The sequence below is a fragment of the Odocoileus virginianus genome, unplaced genomic scaffold, assembly GCF_023699985.2.
Source record: "Odocoileus virginianus isolate 20LAN1187 ecotype Illinois unplaced genomic scaffold, Ovbor_1.2 Unplaced_Contig_5, whole genome shotgun sequence".
Classification (NCBI taxonomy): domain Eukaryota; kingdom Metazoa; phylum Chordata; class Mammalia; order Artiodactyla; family Cervidae; genus Odocoileus; species Odocoileus virginianus.
Window position 1 is genome coordinate 598,103 of NW_027224322.1, and position 15,889 is coordinate 613,991.

General features: G+C 52.0%; 1 protein-coding gene across 9 annotated transcripts in view; it reads left to right on the forward strand.

Moving 5' to 3' along the window:
- Positions 1 to 15,889, forward strand: part of TRAF3IP1 (TRAF3 interacting protein 1) — a 60,416-nt gene that overhangs the window by 7,016 nt on the left and 37,511 nt on the right. For 6 of the 9 annotated variants that reach the window (XR_011486345.1, XM_070463688.1, XM_070463687.1 and 3 more), the window contains exons 6-11: positions 573 to 644; positions 1,658 to 1,733; positions 11,866 to 11,928; positions 14,150 to 14,170; positions 15,204 to 15,291; positions 15,695 to 15,778. Coding sequence is in view for 8 of the 9 variants with exons in the window: in XM_070463688.1 (XP_070319789.1) it covers positions 573 to 644; positions 1,658 to 1,733; positions 11,866 to 11,928; positions 14,150 to 14,170; positions 15,204 to 15,291; positions 15,695 to 15,778 (404 nt within the window). In the remaining variant the exon portion in view is untranslated. Of the gene's footprint in view, positions 1 to 572; positions 645 to 1,657; positions 1,739 to 6,751; positions 6,843 to 11,826; positions 11,929 to 14,149; positions 14,171 to 15,203; positions 15,292 to 15,694; positions 15,779 to 15,889 lie in introns of all 9 variants that reach the window. The other 3 variants (XM_070463686.1, XM_020876424.2, XM_020876423.2) reach the window with 2 other exon arrangements.

Here is a 15,889-nt window from a genome sequence, read left to right on the forward strand (position 1 = left end):
CGAGGACGCTGAATTGTTGAAATATTGAGCAGGCACCCATCGCTTTTCACAGAGGAAAATCTCAGCAGCTGTGTCCCTCCTCCTTATGTTGACACGTGTCTGAGAGTTGACTTAAGCGCGAGGCTTCCTAAGGTGTTGCTTTAACCTCTTACAGTTTTCACGTCATGTTTGTCTCGAGAGTGCATTCCTGTTGCAGAGTCTGAAGCCTTTGCTCCATCGGGAAGTGAGAGTGGTTTCCTCTCGGAAGCTGGGATGTTGCCCTGGGTGTTGGAGCTCCTGTCCGCACCGGATCCCCCGTGTGTCCCTGGAACGTTTGCGGGAAGCTTGGCCTGGTGGAGTGCCCGGGTGTCCGGGAGATGCTGCTCCCTGCCGTTGCCCCCCGGGCCCTGCCTCTGGAGCCCGTGGCCTCCCGGCCGCCCCGCCACCGCTGGGGGTCGGGGCTGGGGCATGGCGCTGGTGCTCCCGTGTGAGGGTGTTGTCTGCTGTCCGTCAGCCTTAGAGAAAGCGTCTTGACGCTTCTTTAGATGTTATGGACTTGAGTAATTCTACAGTTTGAATTTTTTTTTTTACAGTCATCAAGCTCAGGAGAGATGTCTAGAAAGTTATCAGATGGACCTTTTAAAGACCCCAAAGCCGAAACAGAGGTAAAATTTGAAAGGTAACTCCAGGAGATGTAAACCCCTAGCTGTGCTGAAACAGGACATGCTGTGCCCTGGTCCTCCCCGGCGTCCGGAGCCTCACCGCGGGGGCCCACGTTTGTTCTGTTGTAAGAGCAACGGTGTTGGTGGTTTCCTGCCTGTGAAGTAGATGGGGCGTGTGCATCCTCTGGGTTTCGGGGGCAGGCTCCAGGGCCTCCTCGTACCTTTGTTTAACAGGTATGACGAGTGGCGTGCAGAGGGACCGGGGCATGGTGTGGGGGCAGGTGGGGTGCCTCTTCAGGTCATTGTGGGGGGATCAAGTCACTAGGCAGATGGGGACGGAGGGCTGGCTGGAGGGGCCTGTCCTGCTGCACCTGGCCCGGGGGGACCCTGCACCATGCTCCCTGTGGATGGGGTACGGTCCAGGCCATGCCTCCTGGGGGTATTTAGACTCCCCTTGACGTCATCATCCAAACTGCATCTCAGAAAGTGTATCCGGGCAGCCACAGGGAAGATGGACGGGCATGGAGTGGACGATGCGGGGCTGGTTAGGGGTCCACATGGCAGCTTGAGAGAGGGGTCGGGTGGGGAACTGCACCAGCTGCCAGAGGGTCGGCCGGTGCTGTCTCCTGTTTACACAGTGTTGAGTAGGCTTGTACTCTCAGAGTTGTTCACAAGCACACTGAAATAATCAAGCTTGTATCGACAGAGGCCGAGTCCTCATAAACTCAGCAGATGAGACAGAGATTCTCAAGGGATGGTCAGGAGGTGGCTGACCTTTTTAGGGCTGTACAAAAAATGAGGAATTCTGCGTTTAGAATGAAGGAGGTTTCAGCTTCCTTCTGATCCCCACTCTCAGGTCCTGCCTCACTGATTGCCTTCAGCTCACCTCTCAGAGCATCTGGGTGTTGTCATGTTTCCTATTGGCTTTTTCCTTGAGCTTGAATAATAAATCTGCTCATGATGCATGATGTTGCTATGTGGGGCATCAATTAATTTTTTCCCTTTTTTTTTTAAAGGCTGAAATTTCCACCAGAGCATCCAGGTCAGTGACAACAAAGACGTCAAAGCGGCGATCCAAGAATTCAGTGGAAGGTACTGCACAGTTTATCATATAATGTATCTGAAAGTATTAGACTCTTGGCCTTAACCACAGCATCCACTAGGAATAAGCTTTTGTGGATAGAAAGCAGTTTTGCCTTTGGAAGGCATGAACAGAGACTGCAATAATGATGCAGATATGTGGCTTTCATACCCACATGCATGTGCGTGCACCTGCACGCATGTGTGAGCTCACGACACCACGGACAGAGGACCCTCTTTGCTGGAGAGCTGTGTTCTGATCTAAAAGATATGATTCACTGTTATTTTTCCAGAAGTATTTGTTAGTCTTCTGTGTCTCTCTGACTCTTCTGAATGGGTAGGCTAGTTTCGTCCTGATACAGGGTGGACATGGAGAGCATCCTGCCCTTAGACAGGTGGTGTTTATGGGCTGTCTAAAACAGTGTTTAAAACAAGAGCGGAAATTGTACCTAGGGGTCATGCTGAAAGCTGGAGCTGATGCAGACGAGCCTGGCCTGGGTTTGCCCGAGGGTGGTGCCTTGTTATGACAGAACAGGGAAGGAGTGCTGGTCTGTCCAGGGTGGGGAGGGACAGATGGAGGCTGGCAGTGCTGGGGACTCTGAGTGGAAGCATGGAGTAACTTTGAATGAGCAGTAGTGGTTCCTGAAAAAGTTATCTTTTCCCTAAGTTGTAAAACTTAAAAGTAAGTGTAGTAATGATGTAGTAGTTGAAATTCTTCACTGAGACATTAAACTTAGATGGTACGTTTCAATCTTTGACATTGATAAATGCGTTAGTGAACGTTTTTGTGCCAGAAACTTCTTCTGTCTTTCGGGCCATCTCTGTGGGACAGGTTCCCAAGTGTGATTTCTGGCACAGGGGCCAGTGTGGACATCCTGAGGTTTCAGCTGCAGTGGGCACTGTCCCTGCCCTCTCCCCCACACCTTCTCCCAGGATTTGTTTTGAGCCCTTGCTGATTTCCATAGACGGAGTCTGAGTGTTCTTAATTTGTGTACTCCCTTAACGTTACGGACATCTGCCAATTTTGGGGGGCTTCCCTGATAGCTCAGTTGGTAAAGAATTCGCCTGCAATGCAGGAGACCCTGGTTCAATTCCTGGGTTGGGAAGATCTGCTGGAGAAGGGATAGGCTACCCACTCCAGTATTCAGGTCTAGAGAATTCCATGCACTGTATAGTTGCCAATTTTTAAATAATTATTTGTTTCTTGTATCTTTTCAGTTTTTTAATTCTAAATATGTTTGGTTTCTGACTTGCCTAGGTGTTTAATTTTTATACACTGGAATTTTTATGCACCACCAGTCTTTTTTTTCTGTGGTTTGTCCAGAGATTTGAGAGATGAAGATTTGTGTTTTCTCATGTGTCTTAATATTTATACTTTTTGATTATCTCTTTAATTCATGATATAAAACGAGGCTCTGAATTTGTTTTTTCATAATCACTCACCAGGTGTTCCGGGGTCACTTCCTGACTAATTACACCTTCTCTCCTGCTCTGTGCTCTCCCCGCAGGCCTTTTGGGGTCTGGAGTCTGGTGTTTTTGTTTTTGTTTTACTCTACTGTTTTCTATTTCACTGTCAGTTCCCTGTCATTTTTCTTCTCAAAAAAAAAAAAAAATTGCAAAGTCATTTTATTTGCTTATTGTTGGAGAGACATTTTCCAGTCACTTGAGTTCCATGAGTCAGAGATTCCCACGTCCCACGAAACAGACTTGTCAGGAGGTGCCTGCACTTGGGTGAAGCCTAGGCTTTGTTCTTGGGAAGCCTGGATCCTGCTGCTTTCAAGTTAGATGGGAGTTCCCTCTCCAGAAACGTGTGTGTGGTGCTTGGGTGTGTCTGCCAGTCAGGGATCGCTCAGTTGTTTTGTTTTCAGATTTCTGGAAATGGTATCTTTCTTCGCCTCATTAATTTTTTGGTGATCACTGTTGGAATATACATAGAAGCTTTATTGATTTATGTGGCTGTATCTTCAATGTAGCCTGTAGTGAATCTTGATGCAGAGTTGCTGCATTGGTTCTTTTCATTTTCTAAGCTGACGGTCATGTCATCTGCTTTTCTTTTCTAATAACCCAGGATGTTTGCATCTGAGTTGATCAGTAAGCTTGTACCGTAAGTTTCCTTTTATATGGTCTTTAAGAGATTTGGTTATCAGAAATTTGCTGGCTTTATGACATTATGCTCTACTGAGCTGTTGACAAATCGGTGAACTCTTTTTCTTCCCTGCCCACTCGCCGAGCACGGACCTAATAACCCCAGGTCCTCACCCAGCATAGTTGGCACTGCCCCCTCTTGTAACGGGTAGCATTCGGGCAAGTATCTGGTGCCCAGGAGGTGTGAGAGACACAGGTGCCCTGTGTTCCTGCTGAGAAGAGAAGCCTTGAGTCTACTAGAAGGGTGGGGGTGGGGAGAGTATCACGTTTGTTAGACATACTGAGAATCCGAAAGCCATTCCAGAATCTCTAGAGGATCCAAAAAGCATTCTGCCTAAGAATATGAGAGTTTCTTTTTTTTTGCTTATTCTTAACTGGTGAATTGTAGCAAAGTGAAGCACTTTCAGCTAGTGAATGCATTTTAATTTCATTTGTTCAATAATATGCAGCATTACCAATTAATACATATTTTCATTGTGCAATTTCATGTCAGGAAGAAGGGACTCTAGAACCAGTGAAAATAGTTTCTCCCCTGAAAAAGAACGTAACTCTTCCTACAGTAAAGCTAAGAAGGAGCATACCGTGAAACAGTTCTGTAAGACTGAGCCAGGGGAGGCTGAGAGTGCGCGCTGGCGAGCTGAGACCTTTAGCTGCCGGATCCTCTGCTTGGCCATGGAGCAGACGGAGCCCTGTGGCTGCTGCAGCGGAGATGCACCTGCCTGGATCTGGGAGGGGCCCTGGCGCTGGAGCGCTGCCCTCGGGCGGCCGGGGCGGACCGGGGCAGAGGGGCCGCCCACCCGGGGGTCTGAGCCACAGGGGGCCTCCACACCCCTCAAGTGAAGGTTCCCTGCCACGGCTCAGGCCCTGGCCCATGGTCCACTGGAGCCTTCCATTGTTCTGCAAATGTTTATGGGGTCCTTACGCTCATGGAGAGTACGCTCTAGAGGGAGAAGACAGATAAGAAGGAGAGGTCAGGTGTATACCTTCTGTTAGATAATAAGGAGAGGTCAGGGTGTACACCCTCTGTTAGATAATAAGGAGAGGTCAGGTGTACACCTCTGTTAGATAATAAGGAGAGGTCAGGTGTATACACCCTCTGTTAGATAATAAGGAGAGGTCAGGGTATACACCCTCTGTTAGATAATAAGGAGAGGTCAGGGTATACACCCTCTGTTAGATAATAAGGAGAGGTCAGGGGTACACCCTCTGTTAGATAATAAGGAGAGGTCAGGGTACACACCCTCTGTTTGATAATAAGGAGAGGTCAGGGTGTACACCCTCTGTTAGATAATAAGGAGAGGTCAGGTGTACACCCTCTGTTAGATAATAAGGAGAGGTCAGGGTGTACACCCTCTGTTAGATAATAAGGAGAGGTCAGGGTATACACCCTCTGTTAGATAATAAGGAGAGGTCACGTGTACACCCTCTGTTAGATAATAAGGAGAGGTCAGGTGTACACTCTCTGTTAGATAATAAGGAGAGGTCAGGGTGTACACCCTCTGTTAGATAATAAGGAGAGGTCAGGTGTACACCCTCTGTTAGATAATAAGGAGAGGTCAGGTGTACACTCTCTGTTAGATAATAAGGAGAGGTCAGGTGTACACCCTCTGTTAGATAATAAGGAGAGGTCAGGTGTACACCCTCTGTTAGATAATAAGGAGAGGTCAGGGTGTACACCCTCTGTTAGATAATAAGGAGAGGTCAGGGTGTACACCCTCTGTTAGATAATAAGGAGAGGTCAGGGTGTACACCCTCTGTTAGATAATAAGGAGAGGTCAGGGTGTACACCCTCTGTTAGATAATAAGGAGAGGTCAGGTGTACATGTTCCTATTAGTTTAGCAGAGTCTTTTGAAGGGAGAGGAAGCCTAGAGGAGTGGGGGGCGGGTGCGGGGTGTCTGCAAGGAGTCGACTCGGGTCGCTGAGCACATGAGCTGCGGATGTCCAGGACTGGCCAGAGGCCCGTCGCTGGTACCTGCCTGTCCGCGAGCCTGGGAGCTGGGTGGAGAGGCTGGAGCAGAGAGCAAGTGACTAGAGACCGGGCTCCTGTGTGGCAGGCTGGGGTCTTCGGGAGTTACGTCTGCTGGGCGGGCTGTTTAAGTGTGAACGCAGCCTCCGGGCTTGAGAAGCGCCCTCATTAAAACTGCAGGGCGCAGGACTGAGGCAGAGAGCCGCCGGGGGCTGCCGCTGTGTGCGGGTGGCAGGCTGTGATGGTGGGGCTCAAGGGTCCCCGCCAAGAAGACTGGGGTGGGGTGATGGGCGTGCTGATGCAATGGGCAGCCCCTGTTCACAAGGAGAGGAGTCAGAGGGAGGGTCAGTCCTGGGTTCCGGAGCCTGACCCTGGATGGTATTGTTTATGGATGTGGGGAAAGCTTTGGGAGAAGCTGGTTGGCGGGTGGGGTGGCTGGGCCAGGATTTCTGTTCTGGAGGCATTGCATTCAAGGTGCTCATGAGGCAGCCGGGTAGAGGTGTTGGGACTGCGGGTGGGCTGTGGCCTGGGGTTCAGGGAGAGACCTGGAGAAGCCGGCGTTAACGTGAAGAAGCTGGGGGTTCCCAGGGTGTCATAGGACCTTCACGCAGGGCCTCATCTCGGGGAGCGGGGCGCCCAGGATTCTCCCCTCCAGGGAGGCTCGGAGAGGAGGGGGCTCTGGCAGAGGAGACAGGCCAGCGTGGTGGAGGGGAGTTTGGAGAGCGGGTGTCCTGAAGCCAGGGAAGGGGGGTGTATTACCCAGCGTCCCGTGGAGTTGGAGAACCGGCCAATGAGTGGACGGGACAGCTAGTTGGTGACCTTGGCAGAAACCCCTGTAAATCCCAACAAACCAAAGCAACTAGACGCAAAAGCCTTTGCAGTATTCTAATCTGTTGTTAGCTATTTCATGTCAGCAAGAAGGACAGTAACATTTCAGCTAAAATTTTAGACCCCATAGTGTCTGGATTAAATAATGAACCAGATCAGGAAACTATAACTTCAGAAATAGGTGAGAAAAATATATTCTTTAGTTTAAATTCTTCACTGCATTGATAAGAAATATTTACATTTCAGTGTGGTTTTCATTTGTTTTATAATTTTTCCACCACTTTAATGTTTATCCAGTTCTTTTCATAATGTATTGAAGACCCGAAATGACTTGATATTCTGTTTGCTTTAATCTGCTAAGTTTTACGATGAGAAAGAGTAACTCAGCTTGACATTAACCTTTTCATTAAGGTTAACCTTAACATTGACATTGCCTTTTTGTGTGCGACACTTCTGAATCTAATTCAAAGTGCTTTCTTTTATCTTGCTGCTGGAATTTTATGAAATGGTGTGGATAGATAGAGAATTATCTTTCATTTCTCCAGGCTGTTCTGCTGTGTTCTATTAAGAAAATGCTCCACAATAAATGGGCTTCCCCCATGGCTCAGCGGTAAAGAATCTGCCTGCAATGTGGGTTCCATCCCTGGGCTGGGAAGATCCTCTGGAGGCTGAAATGGCAGCCTGCTCCAGTCTTCTTGCATGGAAGCCCCCTTGGATAGAGGAGCCTAGGGGGTTGCAAAGAGTCGGACTCGACGGAGCGTGAGCACGGCCTTGCCGCAGTAAATACTTTAAGGTGCCTGCGCGGAGCACCTGGGGGCGGCGTCCCCGTGGCGCACCCTTTACGTTTGAGGCTGGCAGCATGACGTGTGCACACGTCCTCATCCTGCTGATATAGTGAGGACAGATGTGCGGATTTGGAATTTCAGTGGAATCGGCAGAGATGACGACTGAGTGTCGTCCCCTGTGATAAACTCAGTTCTTCAGAAATGTGGCAATTCTTGAGTGACATTTAAGGGAGAAAATAGTGTAAATCTTGACTTCAGGGAAAGGTGAACATTTTTCTGGGCTGAGATCGCCTCAGCTCTGTCTGGTTTGTAAAAACTCAGTAATTGTAACTAGAATAACAGCAGGCCTGTCTTTCTGTGCTTGCGTTCTACTTTCCTCGTTTTTTTGCTTTTCTAAGAGATGTGTGTGCAAGCCTTCTGCTCCATCGTCAGTTCAGCAGTGACGATCCATGGGTGTTCTGTTCCAAGTAGGTCAGCCCTGTGCTGTGTATCTGGGTCTTGAGCAGTGTGGGGGACGAATGACCTACATTGGGGCAGGACGCTTTCTTACGAATGGACACCCCGTTCTCAGTGACCCCACAGGTGGTGCCATTCAGCCGCATTTCATGATGGTTTATTTCACTTCTGCGGGAGCTTTTCTCAGCCCCTCGGGGGTCCCAGAGCCGCGGGAGCGGGGAGCAGGCTGGGGGTGAAGCCTGAGTGAGAGGTTGCCCCGTGTGGGCAGCTGGGCGGCCCACGTGGACACACCTCGCCTCCAGACCCAGACCCGTGTGCCCGCTGGCCTGGGGCGAGCCGCAGGGTGTGCCCGCTGAGCCGGCGCCCCCTCGTGGGTGCCGGGTGTGCGGGCCTTGGCCTGGGGCGAGCCGCCGGGTGTGCCCGCTGAGCCGGCGCCCCCTCGTGGCTGCCGGGTGTGCGGGCCTTGGCCTGGGGCGAGCCGCCGGGTGTGCCCGCTGAGCCGGCGCCCCCTCGTGGCTGCCGGGTGTGCGGGCCTTGGCCTGGGGCGAGCCGCCGGGTGTGCCCGCTGAGCCGGCGGCCCCTCGTGGCTGCCGGGTATGAGGGCCCGCCTGACGGTCCGTGCGGTGGCTGCGCGTCGTGGGCATGCGGCGTACAAGGGCTTCAGTGCTGAGCACCTGTGCATCTGCGGAGCCCCCAGGCAGGCTGAGCCAGCGCTGTCTGGAGAGGGTGCGATGGGTGTAAAGTCACGGCACAGAGCTCTTCGGCACTGTACGATCTTTGTAGGCCTTTATCTGCAGCGGTGAAAACACTGGGAAGATGCGCGTTGAAGGAGCACAGAGCGCTGACCGGGGGCCTCAGACCAGTGCTTTGTGGAGATGAGGGGAAGCCTGGTGCCACCTGCTGGCCACGGGCCGAGTCCCACGCGCTCGCTCTGCCCGGGTGAGGTCCTGGCGACCTGGGCTTGGGGGGCCCTCCCCGCAGGCCCTTCCGCCCTCGAGCCTGTCCCTGCGCCCACCCCGGGTGCCCGTCATCACGTGTCATCCTTCAGTTCAGTTCAGTTGCTCAGTCGTGTCCAACTCTTTGCGACCCTGTGAACCGCAGCATGCCAGGCCTCCCTGTCCATCATCAACTCCCAGAGTCCACCCAAACCCATGTCCATTGAGTTGGTGATGCCATCCAATCATCTCATTCTCTGTCGTCCCCTTCTCCTCCTGCCCTCAATCTTTCCCAGCATCAGGGTCTTTCCCAATGAGTCAGCTCTTCGCATCAGGTGGCCAAAGTATTGGAGTTTCAGCTTCAGCATCAGTCCTTCCAATGAACACCCCAGGACTGATCTCCTTTAGGATGGGCTGGTTGGATCTCCTTGCAGTCCAAGGGACTCTCAAGAGTCTTCTCCAGTACCACAGTTCAAAAGGATCAATTTTTCAGCACTCAGCTTTCTTTATAGTCCAACTCTCACATCCATACATGACCACTGGAAAAACCATAGCCTTGGACCTTTGTTGGCAAAGTAATGTCTCTGCTTTTTAATACGCTGTCTAGGTTGGTCATAACTTTCCTTCCAAGGAGTAAGCGTCTTTTAATTTCATGGCTGCAGTCATCATCTGCAGTGATTTTGGAGCCCAGAAAAATAAAGTCAGCCACAGTTTCCATTGTCTCCCCATCTATTTCCCATGAAGTGATGGGACCGGATGCCATGATCTTAGTTTTCTGAATGTTGAGCTTTAAGCCAACTTTTTCACTCTCCTCTTTCACTTTCATCAAGAGGCTCTTCAGTTCCTCTTCATTTTCTGCCGTAAGGGTGGTATCATCTGCATATCTGAGGTTATTGATATTTCTCCTGGCAATCTTGATTCCAGCTTGTGCTTTGTCCAGCCCAGTGTTTCTCATGATGTACTCTGCATATAAGTTAAATAAGCAGGGTGACAATATACAGCCTTGATGTACTCCTTTTCCTGTTTGGAACCAGTCTGTTGTTCCATGTTGTTTGCCTTTTCAGGCAGATTGTAAAGTTCAGCAAAAGATTTGTCCATTTATTTCTCAAAACACAAGCACTGTCTTTCCTGGCTCCCATTGTCATGCAGGCTGTCTGAGGAGACTCAGTCCTCCTGCAGCCATTTGACAGTCTGCGATCTCCTGGAGCCTTATCCATCCATCTCTTTATTTTGCCTGGGTTCCCTCATTTCATGTTCTTTTGTTGTTTAGAAGTTTTCATTATGAAAAATATATGAAAGTAGGATAGAACGATTTGCACCTGTGTGCCTCTCACCTGGACTCGGTGGTCCTAAGGTTCTGGCATGTTTGCTTCATCTATAATGACATTGTTTTATGAATGGTTTCAAAGTATGTAAAAGATATTTAAATACTCTAAGTATTCCATCTGAACACTTCGGCATGCACTTACGGAGCCATGAAGTGACTGTTGCACCTAACACACTGATCCCCCAGAGCGTCTGAAACCCAGGCTGCAATCTCACTTTTTATCCTCTTCTTTTTGTCTCTTCAACCTCTTTGAATCTGGAATATTACCACCCCCCCCCACACACAACTTTTGTCCCAGAACGTTGACTTTCCAGAGCGGTGTGGTTGCTGGTCGGGTGCAGCGTGTCTGTCCCCTTGTTCCTCGTGGCGTCATTTAGCTTAGAGCCCCCCCGCCCCATATTTCCCTTTGATCTAAAGGCCTGATCAGACTTGGGCTGAAGAGCCTGCTCGCCCTCACCCTGCGTAGGTAACACTGTGCCCTTTGCCTTACGTCCTGTCAGGATGCACTCAGTGTCTCTGCACCCCAGGATGCGAGGCTGAGGCTGATCCCTGTGCCAGGCTGCTCCCCTGGTATAAGCCCTGGTTGTCTGCGTTTGCACTTAGATACGGTCAGCGGCTCTGTGCGGCTAGGCGCTCCCCAGAGCCCCAGCAGAGAGCGGGGTGCTTGTGCTGTGCTGCGCCCACGTGCTGGCTGGAGCGTTTCCGGGAGAGTAGCAAGACCAGTCCTGGGTGTTCCCTGGAAGGACTGATGCTGAAGCTGACACTCCAATACTCTGGCCACCTGATGCGAAGAGCTGACTCATTTGTCTCCAGATCCCTCTTGGATGTGGGGGTTGGTGCTGTAGTAATGGGTCAGGTTTCTCCCTGGTTCTTGCCACAATCCAAAGTGTGTCCCCTCAGCCCCCTGCTTTTGTTTTTAATAGGAGAAATATTTTACTTCTCAGGCACTTGATGTTTTTTTCTATTTTGGTCAACATTTGCTCGTCAGTCAGTAAACAGTAGGCAGGCGTGCCGGAGCGTCCAACGCATAGGCCTGTGCAGAGCCAGGTGCGTTTCCCTCTTGCTCCTGCCGTCCCGGAGCTGCAGCCTCAGGTCATGACTCCCAGGCCGGGCCGTCGTGGGGAGACTAGGGGCACTGGGGGTGTCAGGCTGTCCTGGAAATGGGGGGGGCCTGGCCTCTGCCTCAGCTGAGTGGGTGGGGCCTGCCCACTTCCCGGCTCCCCTTCCCCGCTCCTGATCCCCGCTCCTGATCATCCCAGGGATGATCCCCAGGTCATCCCTGGCGCGCTGGCCGTGGGGAGGCACAGACATGTGAGGTGCCGGCCCACTTCCCGGCTCCCCTTCCCCGCTCCTGATCCCAGAGCCAGGCCTGAGGGGAGCGGTCCAGGTGCATCCTCTAGAAAGCTGCCCCAGGTCATCCCTGGCACGCTGGCCGTGGGGAGGCACAGACATGTAAGGTGCCGGCCCACTTCCGGGCTCCCCTTCCCTGCTCCTGATCCCAGAGCCAGGCCTGAGGGGAGCGGTCCAGGTGCATCCTCTAGAAAGCTGCCCCAGGTCATCCCTGGCACGCTGGCCGTGGGGAGGCACAGACATGTAAGGTGCTGCCCGTGACCCCGCTGCATGCTTCTGTCTTAGTCACCCGCTTTAACTGTCTGACGTCAGGAATGAAAGAAGCTAATACTAACTCAGCTAGTATTTCAGATGACAATGCAGCCAGTCTGTGGAGAGGCAGCGCTGAGTCAGAGCCAGCCGTGAAGCAGAAAGGTAAGAGGGAGGCTGGTCACCCGCGTGTCCCCCACACGGGGTGTCCCGGGGTCATAGCCGCAGCTGCAGGCTCCCAGGCCTCTGACCCCCCCACCCTCCGAGGCCCAGCCCCTTGTCGTCCACGCTCAGGACTGAACATGGCTGGTGACTTGCTCTTGCCTGTGTGATAAACTAGAGGAGCACGTCCTAGTCCCAGCCCGAGGGCAGCAGGCCTTCCTGTGTCCCGACTTCCCCTGAGCCCAGAAGTGTCAGGGTGACCCAGGGACAACTCTCAGTTGCTGCTGGGGCTCCCGGAGGCTGGGCTGCAGCCCCAGGTTTCCTGTCCAAAGAGGACTTCCCAGCAGCTCGGAGGCTGTCTCCACTGTGACTTTTCTGTGATGTTCTGTCTCAAGTCCTCTCTCTCTAGGGTTCTGCTCTCAAGCATGATTTTCTTTCTCAGCATTAAAAAAAAAAAAAAAAGTTGTAGTAAAGTTATACATTCAGTATTTGCTTTTCTTAAGAAAAGGTTTTTTATTGGAGTACAGTTGCTTTGCAGTGTTGTGTTAGTTCCCGTGGTACAGCACAGTGAACCAGCTGTACGTCCACACACATGCCCCGTTTTCTGGACCAGCATGTGCTGCTTCAGCCCTGGAGTTCCTGCTGGGTGGAGGGGCGCCCTGCCTGCTGCCCCTGGGTCATGCCCCAGCGCCGGGGCCGCAGGGGTGTGGGCAGGTGAGGGCTGGTGTTTGCCAGCCTGTTCGGCAGAAAGTGTCTGTCGGAGGCCTGCGGTGCGCTTGGCCCTTGGGCAGAAAGTGCCTGAGTGAGCTGAAGGGCAGGCACAGCAGCAGTTGCTGGGGGTGGTTTGCGGGGAGACGTCAGTCACACCAGGATCAGGCAGGGCCTCGGGGCAGAGCAGGGGCGGGAGTTGGGGCCAGTGACCGAATTGGGAGCTTAGAGACAGGACGCTGATGCTCATGTGGGAAGCGTAGCGCGTGGTCCAGAGGCCAGACTGGCCCGGGCTCTGGGGTGATGGGGTGGGACAGAGCAGCGGGGTAGCCTGGAGGCGTGTGGATGTCCGAGGGCGGATACGCCCGAGTGCAGAGGAGGAGCTGGCTGCCTTGACCAGGGCGGTGGTGCACTGGCCAGGGACGAGGGAGGAAGGGAGAGGGGGGGGCCTCGGTCCTGGTGTCCGGGTGGAGGCTGGGTGGTGCAGGCGGAGCCCAGGGCTGGGGGCGTCCACGAGGCGGGGCACCGCGCTGTGCTGGGGGCAGGCTGCCTGTGTGTGCAGCGCCCGGGGTCAGCTCGGGACTCCGCCGCCCTCGGAGCCCCCTGTGACCCACAGCCCCTCCCAGATCTGAAGAAGGCCCAGGGCCTCGGTGTCTGGGCCTCGGTGGCAAGGCAGCTCTTGTGCCAGTCCCTTCCCCAACACCCTGCATGTCCTCCCAGGCAGCCCCGTCTTCCAGACTGCCCTCTGTGGGGCCAGACCTCTGGGAGGCAGGTGTCTGAGGCCCAAGGCCGGGCCCTCCGCCCCCAGAGCTGGCCCCTTTGGGGCAGCGTGTCTGTGGCTCTGACCTCGGTGTCCACAGGCTGCCCTTGCGGGCTGGCCCTCCCCACGTTTACGCGTGCGTCCTCCGGGTCACCTGGGCCGTCCCTGGTGGCGTCTGTTCTTGTCCTGCATCCAGGGAGCTTTGGCTCTTCTGCGCACGTGTTTGTGCATTTTGAGAGTATAGCACAGACTGTCCTGGGTCCACCCACCCCATGGCGCTTCCCGCCTTGGTCGTGGCCTCGGCTGTCACGTTTGTCCCCGTAACGTGGCACTTGAAGGAAAAGTCCAGGGTGACAACTGCTGAGGGCAGACGCCCTCCTGTCTGGGAGCCGATGGAAAGACATTCGTGACTGACTTACATGAGATGGGCCCCGTTTGCCTGCGGCTGGCTCTGTCACCTCCCGCCTCTGTGTCTGTCACTCATCTCCGTGACTGATACACTTTCTCCTCATTCTTATCTCCTGTTTTCAAGGGATGATACATTATGATTTGTGGTTTTGTTTGTCTGTCTCTCTCTAAAAATAAAACAGTGGCAGTAGGAAGCTGGAAAAAAAGACTATGAGGAAATGACCATTTTTCCCCTAATGGACATCCAAAGTTATTACTGATATATTTTTCTCAAATCCTGTTCTGATCATTTAATATACGGAAGTTTTCTGACAGAAATTAATTCTCTGATGTACTTTTTTTTTTTAGGTGACTGTCCTAGTGATGCAGGTAAGTAATGGCCTTAAATAGATCTGTTTGGTATAAATTGTGTCCATCTGTACAGATACTAACATGTACTCTCAGATTTATGTTTTATACATTGTATTAGTGAAAGTAGCTTAAGGAAACGTAACCACCAATTTAAGATATAACTTTTTGTTTTAAAAGAATGTATTTCAGGAATTTTTTTCTTGAGTATAAATTATATTTCCAATAATCAGATTCTGGTTTTACTATTTTCTAATGTATAAAGCACTTTTACTTTAAATAGTAGAGTAAATTTAATTGTCTTAATAGTTTGGGTTTATTGTTTACTGATGAAATCTTTATCAAAATGGACAAAACTTTATTCAGATTATAAAAATAATATGGTACAGAGCCAAAATAAAAAAAAAGTTAAAAAATGCAGAAAAATATGAAGAAAATGAAAAGCATTGGTAATCCCAGTGCTCATAACTTGAATGAAAGTCCTTTTAGACCCCCATCTATGCTATGTAATATACATTACCCACTCCAGTATTCTTGCCTGGAGCATCCCATGGACAGAGGAGCCTGGCGGGCTACAGTCTGCGGGGTCACAGAGAGTGGACACGACTGAGCGACTGGGCACCGCACGCTGTTGATTACGCGTGTATTAACGTGATGACTGTCTTATACGAGGGTGTGGCCGGGGACCAGACCACAGTTTGCTGGGTTTCCTGGTGTCTGTCCCTGTGGTGATGATGGCGGCTGAGCGTCCTGACACTTGCGTGTGTGCACATATGTGTCCATGTCTGCCGTTAGACTGTATTTTCCTTTTAGCTACTTGAGAGACCTACCTGTTGAGTTCTGTTTTCTTGAGAAGTTGACCCAGTTTGTATTTCAAGTTTGCCCCTGTCCCCACACCTACCCCAAATTTAGATACCAAGCGTCTGTTTTAATTTCATCAAAATGATGAGGAAAATTTCATTCGTATTTGTTGTTGTTTTGATGTGTCTTCACACATTTAGTTCTTGTTTTTTTTTCTTTCGCGAATTTGCTGGTGGGCCGGCCGCCTGTCCAGAAGGAGACGTTGGAGCTCCCGGCCAGGAGAAGAGCGAGGCGCCGGAGAATCCCGAGCCCCCGCCCGGCGAGCTCCCTGCGGCGGCCAGGTCTGTGCACCCCGGTTCCACCCCCGCCTCTCCGTGCTGCCCCAGCTCGTGTGCTGCTTGAGCTCAGTCATGAGCAAGTGTTTGTTCAGAGATAGCAAAGCCCGCTTAATCTTGTACCTGAGATGCACCTGACTCCTGTAGAGCGTTTCAGAGACTGAGGGAGATTCGCACTCACGGCTAAATTTTGTCACAGGTTTGATTCCTCATAGTTATGTTTACCATTCTTTTTGCCTTCATGAGATTAACATGTGGGTGCTTTTGGACTTGTCAGGTTAGTGGGATATTCTTAATATTCTGCAGACCATGTCCTAACTGGCAGGTTGAAGGTGGCCTGGAAATTGGCATTAGCGTGGCTGTTCTTCTGTCCACTCAGAAACGTGAAGTGTTCTGTGTCTCTTTCTAGGCGGTTACCTCGGCCTGGGAGCGCACGGCCCGCGCCTCCCCGGGCCCGACGGCAGGAGAGCGTGGAGGCGCTGACCACGGACAGGTGGGGCCCCGGGCAGCCAGTCGGTGTCTCGGCACCTGGAGTCGGGGAGGGGCTTCCCCAGCGCGGGTGGGGCTGGCGAGGGTGGAGCACATGCTGAGGCGGGGAGCACAG